Source organism: Boeremia exigua (genome assembly GCF_020726555.1).
Source record: "Boeremia exigua strain MPI-SDFR-AT-0100 chromosome Unknown C7974scaffold_3, whole genome shotgun sequence".
NCBI lineage: Eukaryota > Fungi > Ascomycota > Dothideomycetes > Pleosporales > Didymellaceae > Boeremia > Boeremia exigua.
In genome coordinates, this window is record NW_025763520.1 from 21,578 (window position 1) to 35,536 (window position 13,959).

At 28.0% G+C, this 13,959-nt stretch overlaps 1 protein-coding gene across 1 annotated transcript; it reads left to right on the forward strand.

Moving 5' to 3' along the window:
• Positions 1-11,122: 11,122 nt before the first annotated feature.
• C7974DRAFT_304941 (uncharacterized protein) lies at positions 11,123-11,323 on the forward strand (the record flags this gene model as incomplete). The annotated part of the gene is made up of 1 exon (XM_046137998.1): positions 11,123-11,323. A coding segment is annotated over one exon (201 nt), but the record flags the coding sequence as incomplete, so codon positions are not given.
• Between the last annotated feature and the right edge of the window lie 2,636 nt (positions 11,324-13,959).

Below are 13,959 nucleotides of genomic sequence, written 5' to 3' on the forward strand. Positions count from 1 at the left end.
GTTATAGGCTATAGATATGTTTATTAGATTTGCTTGGATAATTATTTATATTATTGCGTCTATATCTCTATATTTACTTTAGTACCTAGAAATATTAGTATTATTCTTATACTACTATAAGGATCTCTAGAATCGAGGCTAAATAATTAGTATATATATATATATAAAGTAGAGAAGCTAGCAAACAAGCTTTTAATTAAACCCCCTTAACGCCTTTTAGCCTAAAATAAGACTAAAGCTATTTACTCTATATATAGTTTGCCTTCCTATAAACGCTATAAGATAGCTTTTATTTACTATATAGTATAAAGGTTAGCTATAAAGAGTTAATAAGTACTATTAATTAATTTTAGAAAGTATATAAGATAATATAAAGTAAATAAGTATTCTAGCTTTATAGGTATTATATTCTTTAAGTAAACTTAAGAATAATCCTAGAATTTAGGTTATAGAAGAATATATAGTCTACTTAGTCCTAGGCTTAGTAAGCAGCACCTTATACTTATATTACTATATATAAGACTGCTATTCTCTATAGAGTATTATATAATAGAATTATTCTTAAAGAAGGCGTTATATAAAAATATCTCTATAGCTATTATATAATCTAGGCAGGTAGTAGTAAAAGGGGGCCTTAAGATATAATAGGCACTTATTCTTTTAATAGTATCTTAGGAGTTCTAAAATTAATTACTAATAGTAAAGTAAATATATTAATCCCTCTAGGCTATAAAGTATAACTAATGCTTTCTTAAAGTTAGTAGATTAGTATAGTAGATTTTATAAATTCTACTTATATTAGATAATTAGAATTTTCTTATAGAAAGTATAAAACCTTAATACTAAATAACTTTAAGTAAATATTAGGCCTTATATCTAGTATAATAGGTAGTATAGAGGTAGGGTAAGCTAAGGTTTAGACTAGGTATTTAATTGCTAAAAAGGACTTCTCTTATAGTATATAGTCTAGCTTAGATTATAAAGTACCCTTATAATATAGCAGTAGAGATAGATAGAGTAGTTAATTACTATAGTCTTTATTTTTTGCAGCTATAGACTAGTCTACTTTATTATATTATCTTTACTACTCTAACTATAGACTAGACTATAAGATCTCCTTTTTAATTTTATCTACCTTAAGTTATAGCATAACTATACTAATATACTAGGTTATATTCTAAGTAATAGAATTTATCTAGTAACTCTATAAAGTATAATTTATTAGTCTTAAGATTAGTTCTTATATTAATCTAATAACTCTGCTAGTATTCTATACTTAGCATATCTATTAATAGCATAGAGATACTACTCTAGAGCAATCTACTTGCTATATACTTCTTAGTTCTTTTCCCTACTAAAGCGTGTTGCATTAACTTTAGTAGTAGGTTAATAAGCTTAATACTTAATATCTATTAAATATAACTTCTTATCTCCTTAACCTTATTTCTCTTAATTAAGATCTTTCTATAAGCTATATTACTATAGCTAATAGGTATATATTCCTTATTACTAGTAGCTTCTACTATAATATATAATACTTAATATACCTAGAGCTAGGTAGTATATATCCTACTAAGATTTTTTAACTTAATATTTTATCTATTACTTTACTTAAGAGATAACCTTTTCTTAGTAGTAGAACTAGCATATATCTAGTATCTAAAGTTATAAGTAATTATAGGCTTAGTAATATAATTACCTACTATATCCCTAATATCTTTATCTTAGCAAGTAATTAATTAACTAAGAGTAGATATAATATCTATAGTATAGTTATAGTAATAGGACATAGATAGATAATAGTGCTCTATTATTTATTAGGTATAGAATTATTTGCCTAGTAATTTAGGTAGCCCTTACTATACTCTACTAATTACTAGAGCTATAAATATTTAAGGAAGAAAGGAAGTCTAAGTATCTCTAATAGCAAGACCTACCTAAATACTTAGCACTATCTAATTTATTACTATAGAGAGAGGTTTATAAGCTTATTGCGATTATTATAGTTAGAAGAATCTTTAACCTTATTATTATAACTCTTAGTACTTTAAGAAGTAAGCAGAAGAAGAGAGGTCTTTATCTATAGTGTTTATATCTGTTATATTATAAGATTATAAGATAGACTAGATAGAATTTATATTTTAGCCCCTACCTAAGATAACCTAGCGTTAATCTAAGTATAACTAGGCTCTAGTTTATTATACTTTTACTAATTAAATACTTAATAAGGAATATAAAAATAGAAGTATTTATAAGAATATAGAGAGAACTTTTAGAGATATAAGTCTCTAAGTATATATTAGTACTTTTAGTAATTAATATAATACTCTATTTTATATTCTAGTAAGTAATTATCTTTAGCCTTATATTTACTTTAGGTAAGTACTACTATCTATAAGAAGTATATTATATTTTTAATTAATAGTATTATAGCTATGCTAATTAGTTATAACTCTAGTTACCTAAATAGTATTATTACTTCTAAAGACTTTAATCGATAATATAGTCTAATAGGAGTAGATAGTAAGCACTTTCTACTACCCCTAATATATTTGCTCTTTACCTCGATACTTATTATAGGTACTATCTTTAGCTACCTAATTCTATTATTTATATAGAGTAGAAGTAAGTAAAACCTTAAAAAAGAGAGAAATTAAAGATCTAAACTTATACTAGTTAGATCAAAAGAGTGCCTTCTTATTATAGAACTAATTTATACTCTTAGTATCGCCCTATAGATAGCTAGTATACCTATAGCTAGGTTTATTATTAGTTATATTTTTCTTAGTATTAAACTTAGTATTATCTTAGTTACTATTAGTTAAATAATAATAAGCCTATTAGAATAAGTATAAGCAAGACTAATATTAAATCTAGTCTCCTAGCTATCTTATTAAGGCGTTCTTATTAAAGAGTTATAGATATTTAATAGCCCTCTATATATAATTATTAATAAGCAGTAATATAGTAGTATATATAATTAGTTTTAGTACTACTAAAAGGTTAGGTTCTATAAGTTAGTATAAGTTAAATAACTTTTTTCTATATCTATTAGGGAATATAGAAGTTAATATTAACTAACTAATAAATAGGCCTTATAATTACTTTCTAGCTTATCCTAGCCTTATTTATTCTTCTTAGTGCCTACTATATACTAGAATTACTAATAATTTTAATATGCTAAGGATAATATAAATAAGTATTTTAGTTAATCTATACTTTAAGAAATATATAGCCTAGCTTATTAGACCTATCTACTACTATTAAAGAAACTTAGCAGTAGATTAATTAGCAAGAAGTAGCTAGAAAAGTCTACCCCCTAGAATACTTCTAAGGCATAAATTGCAGACAGACCTTACTAGAGATAATAATAAGTTTTATAATAATTACTATAGGAGTTATATTCTAGTTTAGCTATAGTATAACCTTTTTATAAAGTATAGGCATAGATAATATGTTCTTAGTCTCTTTAATCTTAGCTATAGTTAACTATATCTTTATATTACTATTAGTTTATCTAATAAATAAGCTTAGAAGAAGAAATATACTCTATAGTAGTGCTAGTATTATAATTAGGGCCTATCTAGTAGTTAGCGTTATATATTCTATAGCACTAAATAGTGCTATAAGTAATAATATACTTATTATAGGTGCTATTTTATTTATTATAGCTTATGCTGTAACCTAGAGCACTTGTAGTAAGTATTAATTATTTAAAAATTAGTAGGCTCTAGAAATATAACAGCTAACATAACTAGGTTAGATAATTATAATAAAACCTTACTCTTTATACCTAAGGATATAGAGTATATCTATTATAATAGTTATATACTAGACTATAATATAGAGTATAGGATTTACTATGCCCTACCTTATTAATAAAACTATAGTAGATCTTAGTATTAATATTATCTATCTTTAGCTTAGAATAGCTATTCTCTTGCTAGTATAGGTATACTTTTATATGCTAGAGCTCTTAGGTCTATCTATCTAAGAGGTATATAAACCTTTATTCCTTAAAATTAATTTTAAAATATAACTAACTTTCTCTAAAGGTTAATACACTCTTTAAATAAAGAATATCTATATAGAAGTCTAAGGAGTAGGCGCGTTAGCTTAGAGACTAGATAGAAATTAAGGAAATAGATATACCTAGCAGAATAGAAACGCTTTATATAAGATTAAAGGACTTCAAGTAGAGAGTATAGGGATACTCCTATTACTAGTAACTAGGAACCTTATTATATATAGCATTTAACAACCTTATAATCCCTTAATAGATAGGTAGTAGACTAATATAGTTAGGATATTATAGAGATAAATAACCTTTAAAACTAGCACTCTCTTATAGTAATTAAGATTAGACTCTACTAGTAATATTACTTTACTACCTATATCTTAGCTTTAGAATACTAGCTACTATTTAAGCTAATATAAGTATATAGCTAGTAATATAGGTAAGTAAGTAATATACCCCTATAAACTATTAGGCCTTCTATATATAGCTACTTAAAACTTTAATATTATACTATACCTTATAGTTAATATTTTAATAGCTAATATCTTATATATACTTTTTATATATATACTAGTTATACCATATCTTACTATAGCGCTTATAGTGCCTTTTATACTGCTTATCTATACTTATTTAGCCTCTACTCTTATACATTTCCCCTCTATCTATAGCCTAATATTGCACTAGACTATATTCCTTTAATAAGTCTCTAGTTTTCTAAATCTACTTTTATTTGCATAATTTGCGCTTTAAAGTAGCTATATTTAGCACTTTAAGCTATAGCACTTAGGCTGCTAATAATATCTGCCTATATAATAATATTATAGTGCCTCTCTACTACTAGTTAATAATCTTAACTATTAGAATTATTAACGATCTTTAGTGCCCTTAATATAAGAGTAAAGTAGCATTAATTAAGACTCTATCTTATTAGCATTAGTAGGTGTCTTAGGGTTCTATTAGGCTATCTAGTAGAGGTAGTATTAACGTGCAAAGCTTAATATTAAGCTTTAATAGCACTACTAATAGGTTATTAGGCACTAGGCAAGTTACTTTAAAGCTTGATATAATATTTATATTAGAGAACAGCTTCTTAAAAACCTTTATAAAGGTTATAATAAAGGCCTTCTTATTATACTTTTTTTTTACTTACCTTACTACTATTAGTAGTAAAGAACTATTATTAGGGTAAAGTCTTATAGTATATGCACTTATTATATTATAGAGAGGGAGATTATGCTAGTATAATTAGAAAGATAAAAGTATATAAAAATAGTACCTATTACTCTAGATACCTAGCTTAAACTTTAGGTAAGAAGGCTCTATAGCATATCTATTTGCAATATAGAAGGTTCTAGAAGCGCTAAACTCTAAACGTTCTAAGAATATGGAAATAAGTCCTAACTATTAACTATAGCTTAATTAATTACTTTAGCACCTATCTTAGTATTTTTAAATTCTATTACTATATTAATTTTACTTAGTTTTGCTAAATTATCTCTTTCTTAATTATTATAAGTACTCTTTAACTTATTTACTAATATAATAGTATTACCTACTATTCTCTATATAGTAGCTATCTCCTCTAGAATAGCTAAATAATTATTTAGCGCTATGCTTACTCCTTATAAAGTCTCTAACTATATATTATTATAGTTAATAATATATATTATATAAGCATTTATAAGAAAGTATATAATAATAAAGATAATATACTATAATATATAGTACTATCTATAAGTCTTATATAGATTTATAATCTTAAAGGCACTATCTCTATAGATAAGTAGTATAGAAATAGTAATATCCTAGCTTCTAGAGAGAATATTATCTCTATTATTAGATAAATATAGAAGAAAGAGGAAAGATTAATAGACTAGAATCTAATAACTATAGTACACTATGCTTTATAGTACTAGTTAGTTGCGTTTATAGTATTTAGAGATTTAGATAATATACTATAGTAAGAGTAGGTATAGTAATAGCCTACCTTATATAAAGCTTAGTTCTAAAGGGAGTAAGTATTTCTAAGCATAATACTTTATATAGGCGTTCTTTATAATATTAGAGAGCTTATTAAGAATTATACTAAGGTATTAAGTATCTTATTAAAGTTAGATAAGGTTATACTACTATATATATCTATATAGATAGTTAGTATTTAAGATTAAATAAAATATTAACCTTATATCTAGGAGAGTATTTTATCTATTAACTTCTAGAGATCTATAGCATAGTAGAATGCGTTAAGCATACTGTTAGTATAGGTTAGAGATCTCTCTACTAGTATAGTATCTTATTTATTTATTAATATCGCTAGAATATGCAACTTAATCTTAGCTATACTAAAATCTATAGAATATAGAAGATAGTTCTAACCTAAGCATAAGCTAAGCATTCTATCTATAAGAACTAGGGCCTAGTAAGTTACTACCTAGGTTTTAATATAACGCAGTAATAGATAGCCTAATATAACCTACCTATTATAGTTATAACTAGTATAAAGGCCTATAGAGCTGCCTACTATTATTATAATGCCTTCTTATATTAGTATAGTACCTTTAAATATAATTTTAGGTATATACTATAAAATACCTATATACTATTCTTATATCTATAGCTATACTAATAATAGGCTAGAAGATATGCTAATTATACTACCTTAATAGAGGGTTTTTATAAAGCTAAGTCTATAATAAGTTAAGTAGCCTCTATATATACTAAGTTACTATAGTTAACCTAGTCCTTATAATTTAGATAGCTAATTCTATATATATTATAAGTTAGGGAGAGTATAGACTAAATTACTACTCTTCTAGTAATATCCTCTATACTAGGAGAGTAGGCGTCTATAAAAGAGTTTATACTATATTCTAGCAGAATTAGGATATATAAGTTTTACTATTCTATAAAGAGGTTAAGATAATAGTATATCTCCTCTGCATCTAGAAGCATATATAGTATAGCTAGCGTTTCTATAATATTAATCTGTTAGTATAGCGCTAAAGGCAGCCTAGCGCCTATAGCTAAGCTAGTTAGGCCTCTATACTCTAATTTACTATATTTACTAATTATAAGGCTAAAACTTAGACTGCCTAGAATAACTCTAGACTATTATAGAGTTATTAATAAGAGTAAGCTTATTATATGCGCTAATTATATTACTATAGATACTATATCTTTAATATTATATTCGCGATACTAATATCTCTTTAGCAATTTAGCTAGCCTTCTTAGTTATAAGTAAGTATTAAACTTTTATTATATATTTACTTACCTATGCTAATTTATCTCTAAGTTATACTAATATAGTAGTTTCCTACTCTAATAAACTAAGCATAGAGATTAGCTATTGTACTATTTAATACTTAGCTAAATAGCATACCTTAAGATAAAATAATAGTAGAGCAGCTATATAGAACAAACCTTATACTTTTATCTATAGTATAAAGTATATATATATAATATACGTGCTAAATAGTAGCTTATATCTACTTCTAGATTTAATATATTTATTTATTAAATAAAGTTTATTATAACAAACTAGAAAACTTATAGAAGATATATAAAGCCTTATAATAGTATAGAGGATAGTTATTATTAGGCCGATAATAAATAAAAGTAGAACTCCGCAATAAGATAAGATAAGATAAGATAAGATATAATAAGATAAGAGATTTTGCTCTATCTAGTATATAAATATTTATATATAATAACTAACGCATGCTATATATATAATAATAGACTGTTTTTCTACGCATAACTCTATATAGAATCTGCTATAACACTGCTTATAAATATAAGATAATATTAGCTATTAAATATAAAAGATATAAAGTAAAATATATTAATATAGAGTTACTATTAAGAGTTATTCTTCCTATATAAATCTAGTATATTGCTCTTTTAGGAGCGCCTTAGTTAAAAAGATAATTAATATTCTTAAGTAACTTATTAGCAGTCTCTAGCATAAAGAAATAGCATATAACTCTAATAAAGAAGCTTAACCTACTAAATATAAAGAGAGCATTAAATCTAATTAAGGCGAATAGATATAGGCTAATTATATTATAAATAAATAATCCTATACTAAATTCTATAATACTAAATATACTACCTTTAGCATATAACTATATAATAAAGATCTTGTTTAGATATATAAATAGAGCGCCTACTTTTATAGAAATTAGCGCATAGAATTATAACACTAGGAAGAGGGATAAAAACTTATACTATATTAACCTATACTATACTAACTATAATAATACTAGAGCTACTATTACTATACTAAATTGCTTTGCCTTAGTAGGATTAGAGTCTATATATTTGTTTATAAAGTATCTACTTATACTAATAAAATATAGCATAACTAATCCTATAAAGGCGCCTATAACTATAGCTAGCTATCTTTCTATCTTATCTAATAGTAATGCACCTAGAAGACTAAAGAGGACCTATACTAAGATTCTAACTCCTGCAAGAAGCGAGGTAATATCTCCTAACTACCTACCTAATATAAATATCTAGTTACTATAGGTTATAATAAGACCTATACTAATATAGAACTAGTTTAAAAATTAAATAAATAGAGCTGTCTATATGCAGCGTGTTATAGAGTAGCAATTATAAGCAAATAGCATTTCTAAATAGCTAGATAAGGTACTATTCTACCTTTCTTCTATTAATGCTTATTATATTGCTATAACTTTATCTTTAATATTCTTATTATACTATAAGGTATTAAAGCTATTATCCTTTATAAGATTACTTAGTATATTCTGCGCTTCTTTAAAAAGACCTACCTAGACTAACTAATAAGGGGATTCTAGTAGAAGGAAGAAAGCAGTTATAATTATAAGGATAAAGACTATCTAAAAAGTAATAGTAAACCTCTATATAAACTTACTACTATACTATCTAGTTAAACTATAGGATATAAAGAAAGCCTAACTAGCACTATATGCTGCAGCACTTATAGCTAATCCTATTGCTAGCCCTTATTAATATAACTTTATAGTCTCTATAGTCTAGTTAAGTCCTATAGTATTAAAAGTGCTAATATATAGTCCTAAATATATTTAACCTATTAAGGCCTATATAAATATTTATAGTATAGTAAAGATAATAAGAATAATAAGGGCGATAATAGTAGAGCTAATAATTGCTTTATGCCTTTCTACCTTGTCTAAATAGGAGCTAATAATTAGACTACTAATAATAACCCCTAGGTAGTAAGTAGCGTTAATAGTACTAATAAGCAGCTATAAATATTAAGTACTACTATCTAAGCTAATAATATAAAGGTAACTAGGCAGCATTAAAATAGATTCTATTAAAGTATAATCTATATATATAAGTTAGTATTTATATACTTAGAATTTTATATAGGTTTATCTTACTATATTCTAAGAGTATTATAACGTAATAGCTATATATTATAACCTTATAGCGTATAGTAGCTAGGGATAGGATATAAAGATAGTTCTAGGGATAGGGTCTAGGAATAAAGCAAGTCTATTATAGCTGTGCTAAGCATTCTAGATTAATTACTTCTCTAATATTAACTCTAGGTCCTAGTAACTATATTATTACCTTTTCTATAATATTACTTATAATTGTGCTTACCTTATAGTAATTAAGTATATAAGAGTTTAATAATAGAGAATATCTATATTAGGTAAGATATATACTACTACTATATACTTCTATAATTAATTAGCTAGTAATAATTAATTTAATAAGTCTATACTATAGTTATTATTATGCATTACTATTATAAAAAGATAGTATTATAGTTATATAGTAGTATAGGTATATAGTAGTATAGTAGTAGTAATATAGTAGTATAGAAACGCTAGATTAATATAAGATAATTAGTCTGCTAGTGCACTATAGTTTACTATACTATAGGGATTAGATAGGGGCACCCTAAAGTCGCATAAGCAGAACTATATATATAGCAAATCTAAATCTACTATATATAGGTACGATTTTAATATATAATATTAATAGAAGATATATAAAATTATATTATTATACTACTATAGTTAAGTTTTATTATTCTTATTTACCTTTCTTTAATACTATATTAATATAGTCTATATATTCTATCTTGTTAGACTTTTTATATATTAAGATATTAAATAAATCTATTAGAAAAGATCTAGTAGAGCTAGTAAAGGTCGCAGTTATTTAAGCTAAGCCCTCTTAGTATACCTATATTACTATAAGATATTAGAAGTTTAAGAATATTAACTAAGAGATATAGGTTTAATATTAAAGCTACTATTAAGCATACCTGCAAGTTAATTGCAGAAGCTAGAGGGAGCAGGGCTAAGTTAATTGCATTTCCTAAGCTTTAGATTCTAGGCTATCTAATATATATCTTTGCATATAATAAGAAAGCTGCGTCTAGGTATACCTTGCAATATTATTAGAACTCTATTAAGGTAGACTTAAACTATATATTCCGAATCTAAAACGCAGCTTATGCAGCAAATATTATAGTTATACTTTACTATTCTAAGCAAGACTAAGAGAGTCTATATATGTCTTAAACCTTTATTAATACTAGTAGCGCAATTCTACTATATTAGCGAAAATTAAAGCCTATAGGATATAAGAGGACTGTCTTTAGCAATAGAGTATGTCTAACATTAGAGAAAATTATAAAATGCTAACAATGTTGTTTTATAGTTAGGCAACTATAGTTGCAACGTTATATAGACGACCTTAGGTCGCATTGGAGCGCTTTAGTGTTTCGAGCATCTATAGCCCTTCTTAAAGTATAACACTTTCTTCTAAGGTGAATAAATCTATATAGCGTCTTGGCTATGTCTATTCCCTGTGATTAGAGACATGCCTTTCTTTAATTCTGTCAAGTCTTGTTAAATGGCGTCGCATGTATACGCAGTCAAAGGGGGTATATTTATGCTTCTACCTTCTTAAGTGCAGACTAAGAAAGGTCTGAAAGCTAATAGGCTTAGGTCTAAAGCAGCTCCTGAGGATGTTGATGCGCTACATACCGCCGTTATCGGTGGTGGATTTTTAGTCGTTATTAGACCCAATAGAAGGGGTTTAACAAAGCCTATAGACCCGAAGTAGCAGGGTCTGTTATACCACGAGCTTGACTTTAACAACATCTATGTTGCTAAGCAAACAGTCAATTGTGTCAGACACTATTCACGGCCAGACATATTCAGCTTGCAGGTGAACAGCAAAGTGAACCAAGCCGTTGTTGGTACTACATTAGAAGCACCATTCCTACACAAGACAAGATTTCCAGCCCTAGATGAGGAACCTTAAGCAAATACATTATAGAATAAATAGTGTGTAGATACAGCAATTAGAAAGATTGGCTTACGGTCTGAAGCCATAAGACACATCGATTCCCCACATACACTACGTTTATCCTATCTCTAGACCTTTGATAAATCCAGGTACTAACTATTCTACCGGCACAAGTATCACGCCAAGCTTGACACTGATTGGCAAGTACGTATCCGGGCAAAGAACAATATGGTTACCAAAGTGTCTGTATTCCGTTTCCTTTGGAAGTCATTCGCACCATTGTAGCTGAAGTTGTTCAGCTCAGTCACCTGCATCTTAGGATACATTGGCGGATATTGTACTAAGATGGGAAACTGTCGCAGGCCGAGCGCTGTCGTGAACCTAAACTGTGTTACTAATTGTGCCGCGCAAGGGCCTAGATATAAGCTGAGCTATGATGCTAAAACAGTACATGAACATACACACTCTTCTTGAGATTCTACATCTGCAACCCCCGCACCCAACCGTGCGACACCGGGCGTTCGGTGTCCGTGCACAGTATGACTCCAGGCTAACAACTATTTTCTGTTGGCAGCATTTCGGAGAGCCAAGATACATCGGGAAATAGTCCGAAGCTCGCTGCCCCATGCCAAAAAGTGTTGTGCTCTCGAGAGGTAGCATCACCGCCTGAACTTTTGGAAACCTACACGATCAAACTGTTTCTCCACAAGGTCATTGCTGGAGTGGGTCGGTCGCCCTCCTCATTAAGGGTGGCGGTAGTCACTGCGACGTCACATTCGTTAACGTCCCGTATTACTTGCTTGTAAGCCTGCTCACAGGGCAAGGGCGCTTCGCATTCGTGCGGCCTTTGGTACCGCTACCTCAAGTAAAGGGAATGTCTAGTGAGTTGCGCAGAGCTGCGACATTTAGTTTTTAGTTTCGCAGCAAATAGATTAGGGAAAAAAGAGCGTCAAGGACCACTCCGTTTGATCATACAGTACAGATCAACATTCAACTGGGAAATAAGCCCAAAGAAACTGGCGTCGGTTTTACCTAGTCTTCTTAGATTTTGTTCAAGAGCGAGACCACCAGGTACTTATCGATATCCAGATCGACGTATCCCCTGGCTGCCCACTTCCTTAGGGCAATAAATAACATCCGCCTATTTATGCTGGTGTCGCTAAGGAGGCGCAGTAGTGCCTGCCCTGCATCTTCTGCTGCGGCTATGTGCACGCCGGCGCCCTTAACATAATTAAACGTCTCCTTTATAAGAATGTTGGTGCAAACATACCTATATCTAAATTAGAACATAGCTCCTAAACTATGCAAGAGTAGTAATATACTAAGGTAAAAACACGTTTACCTAACTACTATAAAAACTAGCAGTCTGTTATAAAGAATGTATTATACTGCGTATACCCTATTTTAAGCATAAATACTATAGCCTGCAAGGGCAATTAAGGAATGCAGCCCTAGAACTAATAAGAATAAGGCAAGTGTTAACCTATTTAGGCAAAGAGGTAGTACTGTTAAGCTTAATAAAGTAGTGCATAGCAAGCTTAGTAGTGTATAGAATACCTATAATATTTATATATATAATGTTTAATTTAGGCTCTATTAGTACTAAGTCTAGCCCTAGTGCTATATTAGCCTTATTTAGATAGTAAAGATTAGACTAACTATTAAATAAGAAGATATTATTCTAAGTAGCAATACTAGTATTTGCAATAATATAATAGATCTGCCTAAACGCATATTCTGCTTACTAGAATAGACGCAATTAGTCTTGCTACTTTATAATATTAGTTTAAATATATTTAGTACTATATTATAGTTAGCAAAGGTATATAATATACTATATAATCTCCTATCCTAACAGCTCTAATATAAGCTTCTTACTATTTTTAAAGTTTAAGTTACTAATAATAACGTTAGCTCTATATAATAAGTTATTTATAGTACTACTTTGCCTAAGAGTTATTCTATGCCTACTTTATAGTATATAATGCTTAGATATATACTTTACTAAGCCTACTAGCACCTTTTATAGGTAAATTAGAACTATATTAAAGTTATAATCTTAATATTATTCTACTCTTATCTTCTATAATAATAGCAGTCTTCTCTGCAATATTGCCTAGGTTAAGGTTAATCTTATAGTTTATAGGCTTTTCTAGTATAAAGCTAGGCATCTTTATTAGTATAGAATAATCTAGCTATAAATATAGTACTATTTTATCTAAGCTTGCCTATCTATCTAGTAACTTATATAGTTATAAAACTACTATAGCGCTAAGTTCTAAAGTAAGTAAATTAGTAGTAGCTATTATTATTTTACTTCTAAGGTATATAGGTTACTAATACTAATTTCTAGTATAGTATTATATTATTTGTTATAGAATAGTATTAAAGTAGACCTAGTAGCAATTAACCTGCTTATAGATATGCTAATATAACTATCTAATATGCGCTAATATAGAAGTTAGTAGAATATTAGTAGCTTATATATAATTACTTGCTCTTAAGCTTTAGCTTTCTAATAATCTTACTATATTAGCTTATTAAGTAGATAGTCTTGCAGCTAAGAAATTATAAAATAGAGTAAGCTTAAGTTTTAAGAACTATAAGGCAGTAGTATAGGTTATTAGGAACTATATACTCTACTTTAAAAC